This window comes from Accipiter gentilis, chromosome 12 (assembly GCF_929443795.1).
Source record: "Accipiter gentilis chromosome 12, bAccGen1.1, whole genome shotgun sequence".
NCBI lineage: Eukaryota > Metazoa > Chordata > Aves > Accipitriformes > Accipitridae > Astur > Astur gentilis.
The window spans coordinates 8,092,341-8,108,750 of NC_064891.1; the positions used below are offsets into that span (position 1 = coordinate 8,092,341).

General features: G+C 40.9%; 1 protein-coding gene across 9 annotated transcripts in view; it reads right to left on the reverse strand.

The window, feature by feature from the left end:
• Positions 1-16,410, reverse strand: part of RUFY3 (RUN and FYVE domain containing 3) — a 58,530-nt gene that overhangs the window by 9,234 nt on the left and 32,886 nt on the right. For 6 of the 9 annotated variants that reach the window (XM_049814734.1, XM_049814733.1, XM_049814736.1 and 3 more), the window contains 11 exons: positions 15,693-15,810; positions 13,828-13,929; positions 12,705-12,828; positions 11,968-12,029; positions 10,773-10,838; positions 10,602-10,671; positions 8,433-8,525; positions 7,602-7,682; positions 6,815-6,982; positions 5,989-6,086; positions 2,385-2,504 (listed from right to left, as the gene is read on the reverse strand). In XM_049814734.1, the coding sequence (XP_049670691.1) occupies positions 2,385-2,504; positions 5,989-6,086; positions 6,815-6,982; positions 7,602-7,682; positions 8,433-8,525; positions 10,602-10,671; positions 10,773-10,838; positions 11,968-12,029; positions 12,705-12,828; positions 13,828-13,929; positions 15,693-15,810 (1,102 nt within the window). Of the gene's footprint in view, positions 1-2,384; positions 2,505-2,795; positions 4,901-5,988; positions 6,087-6,814; positions 6,983-7,601; positions 7,683-8,432; positions 8,526-10,601; positions 10,672-10,772; positions 10,839-11,967; positions 12,030-12,704; positions 12,829-13,827; positions 13,930-15,692; positions 15,811-16,410 lie in introns of those variants that run through there. The other 3 variants (XM_049814739.1, XM_049814740.1, XM_049814741.1) reach the window with 1 other exon arrangement.

Here is a 16,410-nt window from a genome sequence, read left to right on the forward strand (position 1 = left end):
AACTCCCTGGTCTAGCCTAACCTGTAACGAAGGGATGGCACACGCTCCTTCAAGACTGCTAAGCAGTCGGGCCGCTGATCCGCGCTGGTACCGCGGCTTAGGCTTTTGTGGCAGTCCCGCACGGCACATGCTGCGGTACATTGAGCCGGAGGGAACAAAGACGTGGCTGAGAGCAGCACATTCATATTCGGGAGGACTACTAATTAGAAGGTCAAGGACAGATGAACAAGCACATCTGAAGTCCCTGACGCAGCCCTAAGCAGGCTGAAGAGAAGCACGGCTCTAAATCTTAGCTGCAGGTCGCAGAGCCTTTGCTCTGGGCCACCAGAAAGCTCAACGCCTCCACGACGGCAGCCTGCCTGCGCATGACAGCAACAAAGCTCTTGGGGCACACGGACCATCAGGGACCGAAGAGCTAGAAACACCATCTTCTGAAAGCATTAAGGGTAAAATACGGTAGCTGCCGTAGGGAATGACCCCTGCCCCAAAATCAAAGCCTAGAAACCGCATACCTCCCGGTAAAAGTAGCGGCAAGACTTGTACTTGGTAAAGTACTTATGTACTTTATGTACATAAAACATTCAGAATCCTCACTGCTGTTAAATCTGCCATTATCCATTATTACCTTGTTAGTCTCCACACCACTCCAACAGTTTTTTAAATAACTCGTTATGGCTACAGCCTTGTTAACTACATAGCCTAACTGAAATGAGTAAAGCTGGTGGAGTCTTAGATCTAGAAATTAATACTTGCCCATGTTGACATTTAAAAACAAACCAAGCAAGGGAATTCTTGTTTGTAACTGGATTTAAAACCGACACCCCCACGAACACAAAAAGCCATGTCTCCTCTTAAAAGAATATAATTCAAGCAAGACTACCCACCACTCACTGCAGCACCCACCAATAACTCACTGCTTGAGAAACTCAAGTTAAATAAAGCAGTACAGCCTCCCGGTAAAGGAGATTCAACAATTTTCACACTGACATCTCGATTTACCTTGAGCGAGAAAGGAATCAGATAAAGTCCAACTGATGCAAAAATAGACCAATTTGCAAATGTCCTCCCCAGGTAGCTACACTAAGTGAGTTAAACTGATTCAGTGCAAGGTGCATATGCGGAGAAGCTGCATTCCCCCTTTATACCCAAGAACACTGCTAAGCTCACCCATGCACACCCAGGACCTCGCACAAATTTCTGGTAAAAGCCATTTGCTGGTTTTCTGGGTAGCCTCTGCAACTTTTTGAAAAAGGAAACAAAAAGCTGTGCCAAGAGGGGAGGAGGAGACAGAATAAAAAAAAAAAACAACAAAAACATCTAGCAATGCTTCCACACAATTCATCTCAATGACCTTGCAACAAACCAAGGATGCGTCATGGCTGCAGGAGAGATGCTCTTCTATTTTAAGATAAGAGGATTTCTCTGTTTTCCTGATACTGGTAAACTGATGACACTGCAGAGGAAAATATGATAGCTCTCGCCAAGTTCTCTACATTTGGCTTCCAACTTTTTGGTCGCCTCCTAGCAAAACTCAGACCAGTTTCAAGTGACGGAAAAAAAAAAAGAAACAACTCACAGCACTAGTTGCCAGACTGACAACCAAGATTGCTTCCCTTGCTCCAGACTCTTCAGCGTTAACTCTAGGCAAAGACTTAGCTGCTACATCCCTGCCGACGAGCAGCAAATTGTTTGTTTTTAGCGCTAGCTTTAGATTCCAAATGATGCTATTACAGTGGAAAGTCTGATGCAACGCTAGGCTTTGGAGAGGTCGGCATTGCCGTCAGAGACCTGACTGTGCTCTGAAGCGCACATCCAGCTAACTCTCATTCCCTAGAGCAGGCTAACCTGCAAAACGACTTCAGTGCAGACTGAGGAACTATCCAGCGTCCCAAACAAGTTTTGCAGCTTGTGGTGATCCCTGTCCTCCTGCATCTCCAGCACTGCCGGTTTTCAAACGAGACTGTTATCGGCAGATGCCCAACAAGTCTAACCGCAGCGCAGAAAGCCCCCACGGGCATTTCCATGTTCAGAAAAATATCATGACATTTCATTTCCACCCAAGCGTTATTCTGCTGCCTGCTTCTGGTATTCCACCACATAAGATTGGTACTTTTGCTGGTGGTTTCCCCTGACCACGTAGCTCTTTTGCATTTTCTTCCTATCCAGTTTTTAAAGTTGTAACTTTAAAAAGACATGCATGTTAAAAGATTTGCCATCTGACAAAGCATTTCACCTCCCCAGAGTTAATGCCTGCCTGGCACCTAACACGCCACTCGTCAATCTCCACCTCCAACCCCCTACCTCCTTTTGCCATTGCCGTGCCTGCTTTCTACTAGACACGGTAAGAACAGCCCAGAAAATAGATTAGAAAAGGATCTCTTCACCGCTGCCTGGAGAGCTCTTCCACTTCTAGCTGGAGGCTGTTGATTTTGTCCCCAAACTCCTGCTTGAAGAGACGGTTGTCCTGCTGGGCCAACTGACGGTCCTTCTCTGCCTGTCGCAATCTGGATTTGAGCCACATGAACTTGTGATAAAAAACAAAAGCCATGGTGGGGAGGAAGACCGAGTTTAACCAACAAATAAAAAGCCCAGTGAAAAGGTAAAGCCAAAAAAAGGAATGGTAAAAGCAATGGAAAGGAGGAAAATATTTTAAAGAAAAGCAAAATGTAGGTGAACCAGGCAGAAGCTCTGATTTTCAATAGTTTTTATTCTATTACTACAGTTTACAGCCATTAGATGAAAAACATAAAACATCACTTTTATCCAGATTCAAAGCAAACCTCAAGTACACAGAATTTTAAGTCAAATTTGATTTTAATTTACGTTACATTTCAGCTTTACACATGTAACTGGAACTTGCAACATAGGTTAGCTACTATATTGAGAATTAGTGCATCTTCCTGGTCTCTTCCACGGACCGACACATCGGCTCAAGCGCCCAGGCATTAGTACACCAAAGCATTTCCACTTTGGGCCTGACATCAGAAATAGCCAGATCCTTAATTCTGTCATATTTTAGCGTTGCTGTGACAGCAAACAAAACCAGCCCAAACCCCTATTTCTACAGAAGAAATCTGGGGAGGACAGGGGAGTTCACTGCTCTAATTAGCTGTTTAGATGCCTTGATGAAAGCTTCGACCTTTTTATTATTATTTTATTTTTCTCCAGGTAGTTAAAATGAGTTTCTAGTAAAAGGTTACTGAAGGTTAAGTTTATACTTTCAAGCGTGCGACTTGGGCATCACGTAGAGATTTAAAACAGGTCTCCAAGTCTGCTTGTGTGCAGGAGTCCATTAAACAAGCTAAGCAGTGGTACACACCTGCGTACAAAAGGACTAGGCTGAGCCTCACACATTTTTATATGCACCTAGTGAGAATCAATAGGTGTTCTTTCCTCAGCTGCGATTCAGTCACATTTGCCGCCCGCTGCCCCAAGGAGCACTATCCCACAGGACAAAGGGAGAGCTGGCACCAAAGAATTTTTACAGGCATCTCACCAGAGCAAAAAAACCCTTATTCAGCACAGGAAACCCCCAAATGTGATCTTCTTGGGAAAAAATAATCTTTAGGAGCATTTATAACCTAAAGCCTGTGACAGGCCAGCAAGGTGAATTTCTGCGGCCACAGGGAAGAGGATATTAGTTGGTAATAGTTCAGGCTACAGTTACTTGAAGTTTTGCACTGGGGTGTTAAATTGGCCATTATTTTTCCTATTGAGAGCTGTTTCCAAGCTTTAGCTGTTCTTTCATTAGCAAATTCCATTTGTATCGAGCAACAGAAACTCAGAAGCAAATAAAAGAAGTGTAATGGTAAAAGGCAACTCTTCCCGTTAAACCACTAACTACTCAAACAAGGAATGGTCAAATACCAAATTACCATTTCCACTCCCCACCACTGCAGACTTTGTTGTTTGGTTTTTTTTTCTTTTCCGTTTTTGTTTCTTTTAAACACTAGAGTATAAAGATCAGATTATTTTTTGTAAAACGTGTAACTTCCCTTTCTAGGAAGAGGAGAGGCCTACCAAAACACCTCTCCTCAGCTTCCTTTGGCCGGGAAGAACCGCAACTTACGTCTAGAGGGGTTCATGGCAGAGGTAGAAGGCAATGCAAAGATAAGGAGGTTTCCACTGAACTTACCACTCTATCATGTTACTCTAAGACACCTAGCTACTAATTCTGGACACATGAAGTTTAAAGGAATAAGGATAAGTCCCCACCCTCCCACCAAGTCACTAAGGCAAAATCGTTGCAAGCAGTCTCGGTTACAAGAGGGCTGGTCTTCACGGTGATGAGCTATCAAGTCGCGCCCGTTTGTCTTGGACTTGGGGCTGAACCCACAGAACAGAAGTGAACAGGTAACGGGTTGGGGTACACACACAACTACTTTCAACAACTTCCAGGGATGCATTTTTTCGCCTACTTCACAAAAAGGGTAACACAGAAAACTAGTTGACTTTCCAGAGCTGGCCAATCTGATAATTGGCTTGACCAACGCACCTAGTATCCATGCATGTTGAAGACTTGTGCTGCTGTATATGGTATGCATCACCGGGATGTACAGAGCCACATATCTCCCATTCCTTATGCTTTTCTGGTGTGTTTATTGGCCAACTCATTGGTACTTTAACACAGTTTAAATGGCAAAGTTAGGGATTTTTATACCCGACTCTAAATCTCTGAAGAAAAACTCACTGATTTTAAAAATTCAGCAAATTCCAAATCAACTTTAGGTGACAATTAACATTTTAACAGTTGCTTCTAGCAATTTGCAAGTTCTCCCCTCATAAATGAGTTCTGATGTCAGAGCTGTGAGGTGACCATAAAAATGTCTAATGATGCTTCTGGATCAGTTTGTTTGCTGCACTATTTAAGGTTTTTGCCTGTTTCACCAAATCCTTTTCACTGTATAAGTAAGTCAGAATGAGGATAACGAGAAAATGGAAACACAAGAACAGCAAGAGAAAAAGAGCAAATCAATTAGCTGAGTATATTTCATAAAACATTTAAAAATACAAATTTTCCATGAAGAAAATGACCTTTTTTATAAAGAAACATTCAGAACACAAATCCTAGAATGCAAGTGTTAATTTAGTGCATCAACCTACTCATTAAATAAGTCCCAGACACGTTGGTGAGAACTATGCTTTCCCCTGATTTTCTTGGAGCTAGCACAACAGTCGAGGCAATTCGCAGAGACTGAAGTTCCGAACCTTTGGCCAAACGACCGCAAGGCCTGGCTTCGAGAACAAGACTAAAGGGAAAAAGGAGCACTGCTCCTTCTCAAATCTATCTGACTTTGATGCTGAGGCCCTCCTAATTTCATGAGGGTTAGTAACATGAGAGCAACATGGTCATTAGGATGGAACTTGTCCCAGTCCAAATGGATATTATACCTATGGGCTATCTTTATCAACTTCTAGCTGCCCTCCAGGCTTCCTCCGTTTACTTTCACGTGAGGATTTTTTTTTCAAGCTCATCTCCCTCAGAAAGTACAAGGCTGTTCATAAAGAGAATGGTTTGATTTAGGGTATTTTTTTCAAAACAGTACCAGAGAGATCTGGAATAACCAAGAAGCTCCGAGCCTGGCCTCTGCTGCACGCTTGTCCTTCCTGCTCCCACTGTAATACTGTCATTAGCAGTCAAGCACTTCTCTTACTTAGTTTGTATTTCTATTTTTTATCAGTGCTATCAGAAATAGTGATTAACTTGTAACGAGTGGATAACATACAAAAGTGCAGCTGATATAGATAAAAAAAAGCTACTATATTAGTTACTCGTTTAGTAGTATATTCTTTTCTCATGGAAGCCCTCCTGAGCATGCAAAACACTTCTCCTAACAGCATCTCAAAAACTGTAGCTCTCCTCATGTAGCTCCGTTTAGCATGGTTAAGCAGAGCACTTGGACTCTCTCCTGGTCCATTCAGGATCAGCAGGACACTACCACTAGAACACACACAAGATTTTATAATTGCAAAAGTTTCATTTTTTACCTTTGTTCGAGCTGTTTGATGGTGGCAGCCATCTGATTTGTTTTTTCTTCCAAACGGCTGTTTAATTCACTCTTCTGTTTCACTCCCATGTCTGAACTCTGGAAAAAGTAGCACCGTGTTTTCTTGTAAGAAGCAGTAAAACCAAAACAACCCACACTAAACCATGTGGCCCATGAGATGAAAGGGGCAGAAGCCAAAGAGGTAGGAGAAGGTGCTCAAAAACAAATGCCAGGTGAATATTGCAAGGGCAAACATTGTGCCATACAGGTGTAGGCTACATCTGGACCCACAAAAGAGTAATACCATAATCAATGAAGCTTCCTGTATAACACACATTAATGCAGTACCTGCTAATATCCTTTGACTGTTGTGGACAGAATGATTGGCTCAAGGCAGAAGCAACTCTCCGCAGTTCTAAACTTTCAGGATTTCTTTCTGAGCTTTTTGTGTTGCTCTTTGTCTTAAGAGTCCGCTTTTGTCATCACACAGTAATGTATTTATTTATACCATATGCCTTCAAATACTAGATTGTACTGGAACAGAAGCTACCATTGCTCAGTTTTTATACCACAAGAACACAGAAGATGCTTTCCCCAGTCAAGCACATACATTTCTGTCATGAGTCTTTCTTCAGAAGAAACTGCATTTTCCTTTAACTTCCACCACATTCAATTGTTGAAGTACTACAGCTTTCTTGCAGCAAGACAGAAGTATGCTATACAGCCGATAACCCTTTCACACATAGCACCTTTTAAACAGACAGGGGAAAACACGAGCTATCACTTCTATCTGGAATTCACTGCATTTGGTTTAATTATTTCCCTACCTGCAGCTTGAAAGACAGTTCATGCTTTAGGGCCCTGAGATCGTCCAGTTGCTGTCTGAGCGCCACTAATGCATCCTGCTTCTCGCAAACATCTTTCTCCAGCATCTTCATGGCTAGCTCCATCTCCTGTCGCATCCCGATCTGCACCTCCAGCTCTTTCTCCACATCCTGGAACGTACGGATCAGTCAGCATTACCAGCCAGCTCTCCTCACCATCCGCAAGATAACCACCCTTAACTGGTGCTCCTGCCAATGCAGTCACTACCTAGAAGTGTGCTGCATTGCCACAGTGTCACAAGTTACAGATCTGACCCATCAAAGACAATGAAGGACAACAAATCCACATCTTCAGTCCAATATTAAAGCAACGTAAACAGCATTACCAGCAAAGAGTCAGAAAGTACTGTATAGGCCCATGTTTCCGATGGAGGAGACTAGTGAAAAGCTGGCAGACTTTATTTCCTATACGCATTCTCGTCAGGCACCAGCTGAACATACTGTATTGAGTAATGCTCAGAAAGCGGCAACATCATTATCTGCATGGGGACCACGTCAGACCTAGAAATGCAAGTGTGCCGCTCATTTTGAGAAACAGACCTCAAACTGATCAATAGAGCCACAAAATTAACATTGCTTCTGACAAGACTGTCTCAGATGAGGCTGTAGCAGGCAGGCAAGAACAAAAAAAAAATCCCCCGGCCAAATATTTTCAGAAATGATTGACTGACATGGGGTTACTATGTGAAGAAGCCATTTGCAGTGAACTCCAAGCTCATGCAGTCCTTACCAGCCGCAGCTGAGTCTCCTCCTTTAACTGTTTTCGTGCCTCAGTCAGTGCATGTCCATCAGCAGTTCTGTCTTTAGTGACCTAAAGTGATGAAGACACCCAATGAACTTGTCATTACATACTACTAACCCTCACATTTGCTGATTATTTGCTTTTCCCACAACTTCAAAAACAAACTCTGCAACTATCAAAATGCAGACCTCGATTCAGTTAATGCAGCATGCAGCTTCCATGTGAAATGACTCTATTTCCCTGTTTCCCCAAGTGCTTGATGCACTTTAATGGATATTAATTAAATGGGCAGACTGTTTTCAGAACTTTCACAATATACTAAGTGTGGTTACAAAGCCTCAGAAAAGGATCTCATGGGTTTTAAAAGTAAAACCAGATTCTGCCATAATTCCTAGCACTTTCAGTATATCAACGAAAAAATATTATAGATCCTGCCCTTTGATTTCTGAAAAGGATAGCATTTCAGGCCTAAAAAGCAGAGCTCCTACATCCATATTTTTCTACCACCACCCCAGTAGATCATCCTTCCCTTCCTCCAGTCCCTTCTGACGCCTCCACCCACCAAGCCAACAACATGCTGCGTTAGCTCTTGGCTCTGCGCACACTCACAGTTTAATCGGCTACAGCCAGGCAAGATTTACTGCGGCCAAGGTCCATCTGCTACCTAATGCAGAGGACCCACCTGGAGTCACTCTTCTCTATGGCAGTTTTTGTGTGAGATACATAAGGAAATAAAGTCTCTCAAACATGGACTTCTTGGTTGAATGTGGGCTGGGACAGCCCAAAAGGTTCAGTCATCATTCAGACACACACACCAACCTTACGATTGGACTCTAAGATGTAAGAGCTTTCTTCTTTAACCCGTTCCATCTCTTCTTGCAGTGTAATAATCCTGTTGTTTGCAACTGCAAGCTATGAACAAAACAGAACAACAGTAACGCATCAGAAACTTACTTGACCTTTTTTTTTCCTCTTTAGACACATTTTCCGAAAAAGATTTTTTTTTTTTTTTTTTTTTTTTCACTCAAAGTGAGAAAGAAAAATATTTGGAGTGGCAGATACCGCTCAGCCTCTACTATGAAGAAAGACTATCTGAAAAAAGCATCAGTTAGTGCCAGTGTGATGGATTTCCAATATCGGCTAAAACAGGCTTCCCAACCTATTTTGGTTCCGGTCTCTCAGTAAAGTTATTGACCTCTTCAGGTCTCTGCCTGCTAGACTCAGCGTAACATGCGGTTATCGCAACTCAGAAGTCCTCACTCCATTCCCCTTCCCCTTGCCAAAGATAACAAAAAGGAAAAATGCGAGCACTTGCATGGCAGCTAAGTTTTGTTGACTTCTAGCAACTGAAATATATTACCAGAGAAGGAACACTTGCGTATGTTTGCTAAAGCTTCAGTAGTTTGGGTACACTGCCAGGTAGAGCATCCAAACTGTAAGATGCTCAAGCATTTGGGCAGAACAAATATGATGAGAACTCATCAGAGGAGGAAGATTTGGCTGGAAACAGAGAATCAGTAGCACACACCACCCTTACAAGACAGGACATTTGCCTCAGAGGAACTCCCAACGAGACATCACTGCAGGCTAACAGATTACTTGGAGCATACAGTCAAAGGCCAAAACTCCTTCCAGCTTTGTAAATCATAACTTACGTAAGCCTTGCACACAAGAAAAGTTCAGTGACATTCCAAGAGATCAGCAATGTTATTAAGTGAGAAACCCAAATAGAAATGGGCCTGATAGAAGTGTGACTCTTTGGTACAGCTCAAGCCAAACACACAAATTGTTGTGACATGTGACACAGTTCATTAACTACGTCCTGCAAATAGCACTAGTTGGCACAGAGTGTTCCAGCATCACTTAAATTCTTACTTTGAACGGCACGCAGACTTCACTAAGATACAAGCAAGTAAATTATTAAAAAATAAAAAAAATACTTCAGTCAACACTGCAGTTGATCTCATGGGTACCACGCCTAATGGGCACAGCACTGATACTCTGCAGGTAATAAATCAACAGCCACTTATTATACTAGCACTGAGAAAGGCAGCCTCTACTGCAGACCACCTTTTTAAAATTAAAAAAATATTTTCATTGTAAAAAACTTTTCTTATTCCTTAATTGCAAAAGTGGATACACTAATTTCCATTGCTAAAGCTTCTCATCATTTGGAAACCATCCATTAGAGTAAGTGTTCAGTAACTAGACACACAGACCTCCTTTAATGAGGGTGAACAAGCAAAAGAGAATTTCTATTTCATATTTATACTGCAGGAGCACTGAGACATCTCAATCCAAATCATTCTGCTGAGCTAAGTGACATGCGGACAGAGATACTGTAAAACTGGTAGGATGAGACCTACTATCGCCCATTTGTCAGGGAACTGACCCCAGAAGATTTTATTACATTTATGCCATTACTAATGAACTGCAAGACCAATTTTAAAACACAGATCACGCCTATGACTCACGTACCAACCACTTTGCATACTCAGTCTGAATGTTTTATAATGATAATTTTTCCTTCATTTCTTGCAAATTGTGACAGGCTAGAGAAAAAGTTATTGAAACGCTTCAATTCCTATCTTTACACAGCAGTAAACGCCTGCACCTGCCAAAATAAACTTACATTTAAAAATTTCTTTGTCACGTCTGGACATCTTGTAAACTACCTCAGGTGTATGGCATTCGAAACCACACTCACTGTACAATTATTGTAACACATTTTCCAAAAATCAGAAAGCACTCAAAGACTTCAGAGGGATAAAGCGTATTCAGCAGTTTTTGGTTTTTAACATAAATATTCGGTTGTTTTTCCACCTCATGCTTAGTTAGTAGCAACAGCCAGTGTAATTCCTTGGCAGGTCAGTTTTTCCAGTTCCATGGTTAAACACTCATCATTACATACAGCCAAAAACTGAAAATAACTTCTTTCCTTTTTAATCCAAAAGGCCAAAACATCAGATGATCTTCTGTTACACTTACCTCCTCAGTCAGTTTAGTGTTGGATTTTTCTAAGGCATCCACCTTGGCCTGTAGGTTGTTTACTGTAGCACTGTTGGAGAGAAAAAACCCTACAGTAATTCCTTCTTTTTTAAAATCCTGTTTTCCATTTTGTTACACTATACAATAAAGAATAAATAAATCATGTCTTACCTTAAATGTCTATTGAGTTCTTCTACATAGTTCTTCTGGTCCAAAATAGCAGTTATCTGACCATCTCTGGAAAAAAGAAGTATGATTCAGCTCAACCATTTGGATTCAGAGAACTAAAAGACACCATTGAAGGTCTAAGAGGAAATGTGGCGATAGAGCCTGCATATCCAGCATCGGACCAATACCCTAAGTCTCCACGAGTCCATGTGATATACATGAAATAGTAAAGCCGAGTTACAGCCTATGCCTTCATAACCAGTTGCTGTCCCCTGACTTCTCAGGAGCTGCAACCGCTACAGTTACCCAGATGGTTTTCAGGCATTTTGTGACACACAAAACAGAATGATTAAGGCAGACAACATTTCAAAGTGTACAGCAGTATTTCAAAGAAAAAAAACCACCTGGTTTTACACTACGTTTATATTGGACAAGAGTCATCTCACCAAAAGCCATTCAAGGAAAAGTGTCAATAACAGCATGTTTTGCATGCACTTGCAGCACGAAATCTTAACTGAAGAAAAGAATGTTCCTGTTCCAAAAATGAAACTATAGATAAAATACATGCGATCAAAACACCTGATTGTGAGGGATAATTATTAAATATTTATCTGAATTGAAACTAGCAGGAATTCCTTAGAAGAAGTACTCTTCAGGAACCTCAGAAAACCACAACACCTGATCCGTGTCTCAGTGCGTCCACACTATTTTTCAACCACTTGCTCTGAATGTTGCACAGCTCTGTTTGTGTATGCTGGCACAAGTACTTTAGGCTATTATTACAGTTATGATCTTTTCCAATTGGAGATTTTTTTTTTTTTTTTTCCTAAGGAGGTTATGGTGCCAAAAATCAACGACTATCCTGCTAGCCATACAACTGGTGAAGGCTACTAAGCTGCTTACTGAAAAGGCTTTAAAGAATGGCAGGCCTAACTCAGCAGAGGGTCCCTTTTAAAATATTTTTATCTTCAATTGCCAGTTAAGGAAGAACACACAGAATTTCTGGGAGACTTTCCCCTCCCCCTGCCCCCTCTGAATATTTCTAGTACATTATTTATAGATTATGGTTTATCATAGAAGAACAATTCAGTCTAAGTAGTTTTTAAATTAAAATACATAACAGCTTGCAGGGCAACCCAGAATACTTGAATACAAGTTACGAAGAGGTAAGAAGCAGGACAATTGTGCGTGTACCTACCCTTCACTGCCTTTTGTGCTGTTCCCATCTTTCAAATACATTGAGAAATCAATAACTCCAACCTAGAAAAGAAAAATTTGCATTTTACATTACATACTTTTTCTAAGACTAAATGCTGTCCGTAGCTGTGAAAGTTTAGAGTCATTCAGTTAGAACATCAATAAATGTTATATTATAGCAGGATTTATTATACCAGTAATCTACCCAAAATTAATGAAAACATGGTGTATTTCAAGCAAAAATATACTAGGAGAAGCAGCAAGTTGGCAAGCTAGTCTTAGGACATAAGGACAAAACATTACCAACACCTTATCTGCATATACACTGCTTATGCAAGCTGGAACATAAGTGCACACGGGCTCATTTTCTGTTGTTTAACAGCCACAATGATCTCATCACACAGCGTGAGTGAATTAACAGTTCTGTCCATTTCTCCCCTCGTTTTGGCTAAGTCTTTCCCCCTTTTCACCTCCTTTTTCATTTACCACGTTTCACTCCACAGTGACCTGCGTGCAGACCATAGCAAAGCATAACAGCAAAGAGAAACCCAAAATCCTGAGTCTCTGATCTCAGTGCCGCCAGCTAACCAAAGACCACAATCATTATTAACAACCTTATATTAGTCTTCTATTACATCTAGTAACAAACTTGTATCTCAATTGATAAAAGTCCTCTACAATGGAAAATTCTTCCAATTTAAATGAGCAGAAAAAAAACATTAACTGAATACCCAGTACCTGCGAGTCCAGGTCTTCTCCTTTCATGCAGAAGTTTGCATCGATGACATTCAAACCTACTAGGAGGCCAGCAATGATTGCACCTTCTTCTTCCATCATCAGTGCATTAGGCTCATAAAATTCACTGCACGGCAAAAGAAAACAAGTGTTGCACCTTTAAAGATCAACTAAAACAGTATCAACTAGCATGGCATCCCTGCTATTTCATACGTCAATATAATGCAAGCTCAGCCTTAACAAAAACCTAGGCAGCAGCACATAGTCCACACCGAAACGTACTCCTACATACTATCAATGTACTCCTGCTCTGACTGAACACGTCTCTTAGCACAGTAAGACTTTAGGTGAGGCAAAGACCCAATAAATAGGAGACCTGGTCCCTCACTGTTGAAAGGTGATGGAAAGTAAGCACAATTCTTGAGTAACGGTACAGCACACTGAAGATTTAAGACGGGGGCTTAATATCACAGTTTCTTAAGTAGCATACTTCTACTACTCTATTACATACAGTTACTAACACAAGCCACTGCCACATTTTCCAGTAGACAATACCAAGTTCTCCTTTCTAACCGTAAGTCAGCTATGGATTTACCCATACAGCCAACAGAAACCTACTTGTTTGAGTAAGGAAACTCCCAACATATTTATTAAATCCTACTGCTTTACACAGACATAGCAGTTCAAATCCATGGACTTTCAGTTAAGCTAGAAAATTATTGCTGTTTTATGACTGGGAAGCAGAGATACAGAGAAATGAAATTACTTGTTCCAAACCAGATAGTAATGAAGTGACAAGGTCAGAAATAATTTCAGGGCCAAGATCTTGCAGACAGAGAATGTTGTATCCCCTCTGTACAAGTATTTCACCCAAATCATCTCTTCAGAACCTAAATTTGTGTTTATTCTAATGGATATTTGAGAAAGCGGAGAAATAACAGTTTTTGAATTAAGAAAGAACACTAAGCACCTTTAAGCCCTCAGAGGAAGCTCTGCATTTCATAGATATTACTATTTCTCAAAAAAAGTACACACATACTTTACCATTTGGGTGTAAAAGATTGTAAAGATCTTACAAGAGAGCAAAGCGAACCTAACCTAATCCAAAAGCGAGCTCAACACTCACCTGAGAAGATCCTTTCTATTAATCAGGGCTTTCATGTATTCTGAAAGTTTCTTCTGCATTAGGGCCAGGCGAAGCCAAGCTCTTCCTCTACCCACAGGTGTCCTACAAAGGCCAGAAACAAAACAGTTACAGACATGCTCCAATGGATTTTCACACACAGCTCTAATAATCCCATTCTACCTAAAGTTTCTGCATCTCAAAAATAGAGCTGGCACTGATGAAAATAGGGAAATACAAGGTATTTAAGTGCAAATAGTTACAGACAAGTTTATTTAAGCAATCACTGCTTCCCTCGTAACTAATTATGTATTTGCTGTTATACTAAAAGTATTTCCCTGACTTTACCCCTGCTGGATGCTACTACACAGACAGAGATCAGCTGCTTCAACACATCACCTTCTAATTCAAAATCAGTTTTGCATAAGGCAAGTCAGAATAGCATGTGTATACTTCAGTTCAGCACAGATGCCGAAGCACTGCTCCTTCAGGTACGTATTAAGTTGGGTGAGAATCCACAAGAACAACTGAAAACACAGATTCAGTACCCTTCTCTTCAACTATTTTGCTCATTAACACACTTATAGGATGCAACGGGTTATAGTCACAGTCCTTCCCCCTCTGTTTCTCCTGGCAATCTGAAGCACGCAGCTTTAAAAATATGATAACTGATATGCTGCATCACAGCTCTGGCTCATCTACCCTGGCATGCTGGCCAGGAGCCAGTACCAGAAGCTCCAAAGGAAGGTGTAAATCCCCCGCATTGAGCAGTATTCTGATTAGAAGGAAATTTATTTTCAATCTCCAGCAGTCAGTCAACTGTCTTATACCAAACAGCACGTGGAGCACTTCATTTTCTAACCTTAACTGGTATAAGCAGCAATTGCCCATGAAAGTCATCTTCATTACCCCCCATACTTGACCTAACTAATACATGACATGGCATTTCCCAAGGGTTAGTATGAATACAAGATTTAGAAACTTATTCCAAAACTGTTCTTAACTGCAATTTATTTAATGTTTCAATATTCTTTTACAACAGGAAAAGGTAACAGCAGGTCTAGCACAACACTGTTGGCACTCCACGCTGGTCCCGTAAGCTGTTCCAGGAGGAGCCCTGCACACATCTTCAGTAAAAGCACTTGTCCGTATGCACATCGCTAAATACTAACCTGAAAGAAACTGTATTGAATCTATTCATCTCTTCTTTCAGCAAAGAAGATTTAATCCTTGGTCTCGCCACTAATACAAAAGCTTCTTTACATATTTTTCTATTCCCCAGGCCAAAAGCCTCTTACAGTTCCTTTTTAGCATGGAATAAGCAAACCTGGATATGATGTCTGAAACGACCACGAAATTTTTAAAAGCAATATATGCTTAAAGTGTTTTTTTTTTCCTCTGCTCTTTAACATGAACTAGTATCTTCTCCAACTTGGTGACTGAGATTCTCTTTTACACAAACTTTACCAGTTTACCTGAAATCATTTAAAAGAAAAATTACCTTTGTCAGCCCCAAAACTATTTAATCTATAATCACCTTCCTTCCAATTCCCTTCCTCTTCAGTCTGACTTCAGAAATAGAGTCAGTAAAGGCTTTTCCCATTCCCGAAATACATCATCACTCATTTAGTGCTAGCAATAAATGCGCTATTTCCCATAAGACTCCATGCACTTAACACAGAAAGAATATATCCTATCCTCCCGTTCTGCAGATCCTTGATCAACAGTAAGAAAGTAGGATCCATTTTTAACAGCAGAAGGTGGCAGAAGCATTCCTGAAGGTTGTGTTTGCCCTTCCTTCTATTCTTCAGGATCCTTCTTAAATAATAAATGTATTACATACTTGTGCAGTAAAAGACCATACTTACTTCAGCCCTGGGAGATCCTTAACACTCGCTGTAATCTCTGCAGCCTCAGGAACAAGTTTTTCTACTAGTTCTAGGGGTCCCCAAAATGACTTATTTTGCCCAAGAAAAGTCTTTTTGGCTAGAAAAGAAAAAGATATAAAATGAGCCCATGAAGCCTGTGCTGACTAAACACATTCTCAAACATGGTCAGAAGTAAATGAACAGTAGAAAAAAACTGCCAGAAAGATTCTTCTGGGACTGCTGCTGGGCAAGTATAAAAGATGACTTTTTATGCCCGGGCGTGGCTATTACTGGTATCATTCAAATAAGGCAACAGGAGCTTGAGGCAGATGCCAGAAAATATTCCATACATCCCCAATATGCCAAAATAACAACATTCAGTGATAACCAGCAACTTAGATTCACTGCTAAAGGTCAAAATTTCTACTAGGATGCTGCCACTGTCCCTAAGTTACACTTGATGTGTCCACAATTTTCTCTCGCTGACCATCACATTACAAGAAAAGGACCATGCCACTTTGAACCCGCTCCTTCTCCAGAGCTGCTAGGGGCTTCTCTGTGCATCCTTTCCTCCTTCAGAAAAGCTTTCTAGTGACTCCTACATACTAAAACTGGAAATTAATTTTCTTCTTCTGTAGTTCTTACTGCTACTTCACAGCAGCAGTGAGAAGACTGAGAACTCTGTTAACTTCAAACTTATGGCCAAGAACAGGGGCAC